The following is a 7,500-nucleotide window of genomic DNA, read 5'->3' on the forward strand; positions in this document are numbered from 1 at the left end:
CAGACCTAAGTACACACTCAGATTAAACTGGGCAGTCACAGACCTAAGTACACACTCAGATTAGACAGGACAGGACAGACACAGACCTAAGTACACACTCAGATTAGACAGGACAGGACAGACACAGACCTAAGTACACACTCAGATTAAACTGGGCAGTCACAGACCTAAGTACACACTCAGATTAGACAGGACAGGACAGACACAGACCTAAATACACACTCAGATTAGACAGGACAGGGCATGAGAGTGCTGAATGTTCCCTACTCCCACAGAAGTAGCCCACAGAATTGTTAAATGACCTAAAACTCCCACTAATGCCAGAAACAGTTGATCAAATTTCCTGGATCAAAGCAGTATTGGATTTTGACTCAGTCAAAAATGAGCCGAGGAACGGACATGTCTCTACACCGTTGGAGGACGTCGGAGGAATACTCCTCTGGCGATGAACGCAGAGAGACTAAACTCCACTGAATGTTTTCAATTAGAATCAGTGACCTTCAGGGACAGGGCTAAGGAAACCTGCCCACATCTCTTTCACTGCACCGCCACAGAAAATTACTTGAATAATTCAGCGTCCATTGAATGACTGCTGTTTGATCATCAATCTATTTTCTTAAATTGAGCAATCGCTGTTTGTGTGTTTGTTTGATATCTCTGCTGTTAGGAAGGGAGACCCCCCCTGGGGTGTGTACAAGTGCCTACCCTATCTCCCTCCCTCTCTCTCCCCTCTCTCTCTCTCTCTCTCTCTCTCTCTCTCTCTCTCTCTCTTTATACAACACATCTTGAAAGGGTAACAATGTGAGAGGGTGAAAGAAAGATAATAATTCAGCACATGGCGTGGTTTGCATTGAAGCCCTTCAATGTCAGTCCTCAAACAGCCTTTATCGGCCAGGTTCTGAATGCACCTTTTGATTGCTGAAAAAGGAGGTGCTTCATTTAAATTCCGCTTTAATGTGGAGCTGTGTGGATGAGTGTGAGAGGGAACGAGAGAAAGAGAGACACAGCGAGAGGAGGGGAGGGGGGCTGTGGTGGGAAGAGAGACAAGGACCGGTCACATGGCCGGCCTCTTCAATGCCACGCGTGGAGCGGAGGCGAGGCGAGAGGCGAGCGGAGGGGGATCTGAACGCTCCGCTCCTTCTAATTCACTGATGGAGGGTCTGACCTACTTACTGTGCCACAAAGATAGCCCCACCATGGCTCATACAAACTTGATCATTCGCTCATAACCGTCAAAGGGGTGCAGATATATACACACCCCAATATGCAGCAGTTTCTCATCTGCGGTAGAGAAAGGACATGGCAGAGAGACGGAGAGAGGCAGATAACTGTGTGAGTGTAATAACCAGGTGGAGCCAGCCAGGCACTCTGATAAAAGAGTCTTTCCCTGTGAGGAATGAGGAATGAGCAAGGTCATATCCCACGCTTCTCCTGGCTCCATCTGCACAGAGGTGTCCACTCAACACTAAGCAGTGGACTTCCTAAATTAAATGTAATATTTGGAAATTAGGCTTTCAAGCTACTCTCATGTGAGTCATGTCTATGGTTGTTAGATGCTATTTTCTCTCCATCTCCACATTAAATGGAAATGAAGGTGACATTTTAGTTGAATATTACCTTTATCCATCTTTAATTCATACTAAATCCGTAACTCCCACACAGACGTGGAGAGCAATGCGCTATTTCTATCAAAAAGCACCTGTTTAGGATATACATGTATGGATAACGCTGTCCGTGAGATCCTGGTCAGATCATTCAAAGCCGATAGGAGATACGAGTGGGGGTGGCAAGCGTTTCGCTTAGAAAATATCACTCTATACAGGCGAACCTTGAGACGCCACTTCCTGCGTTCTCACCGAGGAGGTAGGTGGCAAAAAAAGCCTTTCAGCCGATATTCCGCTATCTTATCGCCGGCATAGCCCACTGCTTCTTGGATCGCCTAAAATGCACGAATTAAATGTGCACCGCTGAAAAATAAAACACACAAACCTTCTGTTTTTTATCAAGACATTGCAAATAAATTAACGGAGCAGAGAATAAAGACAATCTCGTACATTTTACTGCCATAAAAGTAGCTTAAAGAAAAACAAACTGCTGCTAATCAAGACATGTAGACTGGCATTGTGAGATTATGACATAGATCGATGAGCGTGTTATATCCATGCCTCTGTTTGAGTGCGTGTGTGTGTGTGTGTGTGTGTGTGTGTGTGTGTGAGAGAGAGAGAGAGAGAGAGAGAGAGAGAGAGAGAGTCGTGTACATTAATCAGTACATCACGTTTAAAATCATTGAGTGAATTAGTGCGCAACCCTTCCGCTCGCTCTTTCGGGAGCTGTCCAGCGCGGAGGGTGCTGACAGGCGAGTCGAGTCTCTCTCTCTCTCTCTCTCTCTCTCGCTCTCTCTCGCCTCTTGCGAACTGCAGGTGTTTCTGCACAGCACAGAGTGGCTATGGATTCAATCCAATGTCTCTGCAACGTCGCCACCCCCTCCCCGTCATCCAAAAAAAGAAAACAGCACGTTTGCATTCACCAACTGCTGCATGAAGAAGTCATTGCTAATGCTTGTGTGTGTGTGTGTGTGTGTGTGTGAGAGAGAGAGGGGGGGGGGAGAGAAAGAGAGAGAGATTTGTGAGTTGATTCATTTAGACTGAATCAGGTATATTTCCTTAACGTATTCCCAATAACATATACCGAATTCGATGGACTTGAGGAAAAAAGTAATTTCTGTTTCATACCTGTCAGTGATATAAAGTAACGGCACATTTACAAATAATGACTACAAACTGACATGAAATATGTTTAAGAAGACACACTCATGGTGGTGCTAAAACATAAAAGACTATTTTTCATTAAATGACTATACTTGATGCCTTCCATTTAAGTAGAGCAGCTCCATAATCTCAACCTGTATCAATACGGACAATGGTAGTGTGATTGCAGGCACTGAATCATACTACTTTTAAACACAAATCAGTTTTGGCTGTCATTCGAACTTAAATGTCATGTCCTTTCATGAAATGCCAGTAAATCAATGAGAGAGGCGACTGGCCCGGAAGTCTGCAGTAACGCATTCACAGACATCTTTAAGAAAATGCATCCTCATTTGGGGAGAGAAGTCCGACCTGCCAACTACCCACACAACACACAAGGAGGCAAATGATCGCAAAGCAAAGAAGGAAAAATGAGTTGGTGTGAACCCAGCAGTATACTTAGTCAACACGCAGTATATCCCTTTCAAATTAATTTCTTCAAGTTTTGCCACAAACAGCTCAACACAGACTGTCCACTTAACGAGAGAACAGACACAGACTGGACACTTACATGGACGTAATGTTCTTGAAAAGGTCCTCAATGTCGTTGCTAGTGTTGCCATTGCCTCCGGTCTCTTGCAAGGCCAGTAAAGGGAAGAAATTGCCATTGTCAGACTTAGTGCAGTAGATCTCTGTCGGCGAACAGCTGCAGGTTGGCGGGCACTCAAGCATAGAGCAAAGAGCGCTTTGGAGAACGTGAGAGAAAAACAGCAGCTTCCACCACCAGCGACTGCGAGCAGAGATCATCCATACATCCATGACTCCTTATACTGTTTGGAGTTCTCGTCTCCAAACGAGACAAAAACCGTCAGCGGCGGAGAAAAGAGCGCTCTTCTCTTGTGTTCCTGTTTTGTGTGTGCGTCAGCGCGTCGATGTGTGTCTGTGTGCCCGCATATAGATATGTGTGTGTGTATGTGAGTGTGTGTATATATGTGTGTGAATGTGAGCGTGAGTGTGTATGTGTAATGCGTTTATATGTGAGCGCGCGCGCCCGTGACCATGAGTCCGGAGCTGTTATTGCTAAATGCTGTATTGTTCCACTTAAATCCTCGAGCCCGGGAAACCGTTGAGGAGGAGAAAAAATTCCGGTGTATCTGATATCCACAAAAATCACTGTTGGTGGCTCGAACACTCCACTCGTTTTCTAAGACTAAGATAGTCCATGATAGAAGCGTCTATGTCTTCGGCGACCGGCTGCTCTACCCGACACGGCAGACGAGGTTGACACCCGAGGAGGAGTGCGTGTAGGAACAAGTTCGTTCTTCAAACATCAAGTCCCACCTACTGGGCAGAATCAAGACTGACACCTGCGAAATCTGGAGATACGAAGCCCGCTCGCTGACGTCGCCAAGCATCGGAGGAGTCACGGAAGAGTGACGCAGAGGGGAAATATTAATATTCTAAAGCCAATCTGTTTGCTTCAGTCCAACAAATGAAAGCCATTTTGGGGACTATATAAATGGACTCCAGTGGCTATCTATGTTTTTTAGATACATATTTCTGTTTAGTGTCTGGGGGTTAAAGGAAATCGTGACGCACATGTCAACTGTGGAATGCATCTGTCCGAACTCACCTGCAAACGACCGTGCTCATCAAACTTCAGTGGATGAAAAGCAAAGAGAGCAGGGAAATCGATTGGATACAGTGCTTGCATTCTGGTTCACCGTAGGTTTGACAAGAAGCCCTCAAACTATTGAGCATTGGAACATTCACTTTGGTTACCTCAGCTGTCGAGTTCCGATGTGGTGGAATGAGGTATTATTGATTTTTTTTTGTTTTTGTCATTGAAAGAAACAGCCAGCAGGCTTGGGCCATTTATAATTTATGAAGAGAACATTTTAAAAACCTATATCTCCGAATAACTTTTAGGTGAACTTAGTGCATTGTTGCAGCGGGACTTGGAACCACAAATAAATAATCGTCATCGACAGTCCACTGCAGATTCACTAGAGCTGCACCACACACATTTACAACGTGCAAATACTCCAAAGCCTCATACCCACGCACCCACTAGCAAAAGTTATACACTCGCCTACTTACAAGGTCGCTCATTGAACAAGACAGGATGTAGTTTTTGGGACATAAAAATGGCAGTGCTGAGGCAGATGGGGAGCTTTATGGTGATCTAGGGCTTAGCACTCCACATATTAACTGGTGATACCCCCTCAGGAATTCAGTAGGCTAAATAACCTGCACAGTGCATGTGTCTCTCTGCTGAAGGTCATGGCTTCATTAAACCAAACAGATTTGTTTGTCATTTGGGGAAAGAGCAACTGATGCTAAAATGGCAGCATATTAGTTTCCCATCATGCTCAGCCATCATAGTGTAATGGAAAGGGAGAGGAGTAAAACAGCCATCAAAGATGCCAGTGAAACACTCAGCAGACATATTACATTGAGATTGATTCTTAAAGAAGAAATCAAAAAAGGCCCCAGACATTTTTTACTGAAGGATTGTGTGCAGTGTAACTCTGTAATTCATAAAAATTAATGCGAAGTGATGCACTCAGATTTGACAGCCTCTATACATTTTGAAAATAAATGATATAAAGATTCAAGTAGGCTGAAATTGTGATATTGGGCACATTCTAAAGCAGGATGGTCTTTAATGTCTCCCACAAGAAAGTTTTTTCAATATTTTTCAATTTATACTACAACCCAGTGCCTAAAGACAGACATAACATTGTTATAAACATAAGAAACAAAAACATAATCATAACAAACAAACAAACTAGCTTACTTTAAAAATGTAATGGTCAGAGTAAAAGCCAACGCTCAAGGGACAGCAAAGTTTAGAGCTCCATTATTTTAAATAGAGTAAAGCCCACTGGCCGCGTCTGACACGTGTCGACGCTAAAGTTTAGAAAATTGTTCTAAATTGTTCTCTTGAGCAACAAATACATACACGTGAATGTCGCTGCCAATGGACGTTGGCCTTAAGCGTCCCTTACGGCAGCCTCTGCGGTTTGTAGGAAGTAAGGAGTGATATGTTATGCATTCTAAACATCCTAGAAGAAGAGCGATTCTCCTTACCTGGTTTATACTGGGGTTTCTTAGCCTCTTACCACTTAGACTGTACTTTAACCCTCTGACATAACACTATCATATCACCAGAGTGTTATGACAGATGTCAGACAGTGGTTTGAGAGTGACTTGTTATGAACATTGTGGTGACGTTTAACTGTTAGATACCACTGGACACTGATTCTGGCCGATGTTTCATGGCAGATATAAATTGCTACAGACACGCTGACATTAAAGCCCAGATAAAAGTAGAACTGACAGAGCCCTACATGGTTAGAGGTAGCACCTTGTAGGTGCACCTTGTAGGGCTTGACTTGTCATAAGAATAGAGTGGAATTAAAGGCAATCCATTGGACCGTTCTTAAAGCTGTTTGGATCTAAATGGCCTGAAAAAACCTTGGGCGCATAATCCTCCTTAACCCGTTTGTATTGGGCACTGTAGTTTATTTGATGTGTATTGTAGGATAATTCTCCAGAGTAACAAGGCTTATTGATTATCCAGTCAGGGCACTTTGGTGTAGCCATTACATTTTCTCAACTGGATGCACAGCGGTTCGACAAGCAAGAGAGCAAAGTATTTATGCTGCACCTCAAAAAAATTTTGCGAATCGATATTTGCTTTTGTGTGTGTTTAGTCTCTGTGCCGCTGTGTCCGTGGTGGCCCTGCCCGATGTTACACACACTCGCTCACACTCACACTCTCACTGTGCTCCAGTGCACTAATCAGCTGTTTACTCACACAGGCCTTCATATGGCATTTTCAGTCGTTAAACTGTCTCACTGAGTGTCTGCTCCTTTACACACACACACACACACACACACATATACACACACACACACAAACACGAATGCACACACACACACATATGCACACACACACACACAGGCAGGCGCACACACACTCACACTCACACACACACACACACACACACACACACATACACACACACACACACACCATACAGACTCAAAGGGCTGTTGTATGGCTTCAGAAGTCCTTGGCAGAGTAAAGGCTTTCTCTGAAGTTTCTCTCACAACCAAATGTCTCACAAGTTGGATTTTTCCCCCTTGCTTATTATCAAACTAATACATCTTTTCACATCATATCTCAGTGCTCATCTCCGCCTGCCTGTCTGCCGAGATGCCAATCAGGAAGGGAGACAGAGAAAGCTAATCTCGCCTCCTTCAAAAGCAAACTTTATCGACAGCTCAATAAGCCCCCTCCCCTCCCTGCCGTCTCAGACCAGTCCACACTCGCCCGGCCGTAAATTTCAGCTTCCTGTCACCTGTGGTCTCCCAACTGTCCTCTCTCTCTCTCTCTCTCTCTCTCTCTCTCTCTCTCTCTCTCCATCTCTCTGTCTATCTTTTCTCAGAGATGCGAAATAAGTCACTCACTGTCCCACAACTTCCGCTCCATTCATCTCAAGTGTCAGTGTTGGTCTGTGTATGTACGTCTGTGTGTGTGTGTGTGTGTCTGTGTGTGTACATGTGTGTTTGTGTGTGTGTGTGTGTGTGTGTGTGTGTGTGTCTTCTGTGTCTATCTTCATTATACTGTTAATGGGGCCTTTGAAGTCTATCTCTCCGTCTGTCAATTCACCCCTGTCACCCTCTTACACACAAACACACACAAACACAAACACACACACACACACACACACACACACACACA

The 7,500-nt window shown here is 44.4% G+C and overlaps 1 protein-coding gene across 2 annotated transcripts in view; it reads right to left on the minus strand.

The window, feature by feature from the left end:
• The window catches only part of ntrk3b (neurotrophic tyrosine kinase, receptor, type 3b), a 172,836-nt gene extending 168,683 nt beyond the window's left edge, over positions 1-4,153 (minus strand). For both annotated transcript variants that reach the window (XM_048231246.1, XM_048231245.1), the window contains exon 1: positions 3,319-4,153. In XM_048231246.1, the coding sequence (XP_048087203.1) occupies positions 3,319-3,566 (248 nt within the window). In that variant the 5' untranslated portion in view covers positions 3,567-4,153. The remainder of the gene's footprint in view (positions 1-3,318) is intronic.
• Between the last annotated feature and the right edge of the window lie 3,347 nt (positions 4,154-7,500).

The sequence above is a fragment of the Alosa alosa genome, chromosome 21 (genome assembly GCF_017589495.1).
Source record: "Alosa alosa isolate M-15738 ecotype Scorff River chromosome 21, AALO_Geno_1.1, whole genome shotgun sequence".
Classification (NCBI taxonomy): Eukaryota; Metazoa; Chordata; class Actinopteri; order Clupeiformes; family Clupeidae; genus Alosa; species Alosa alosa.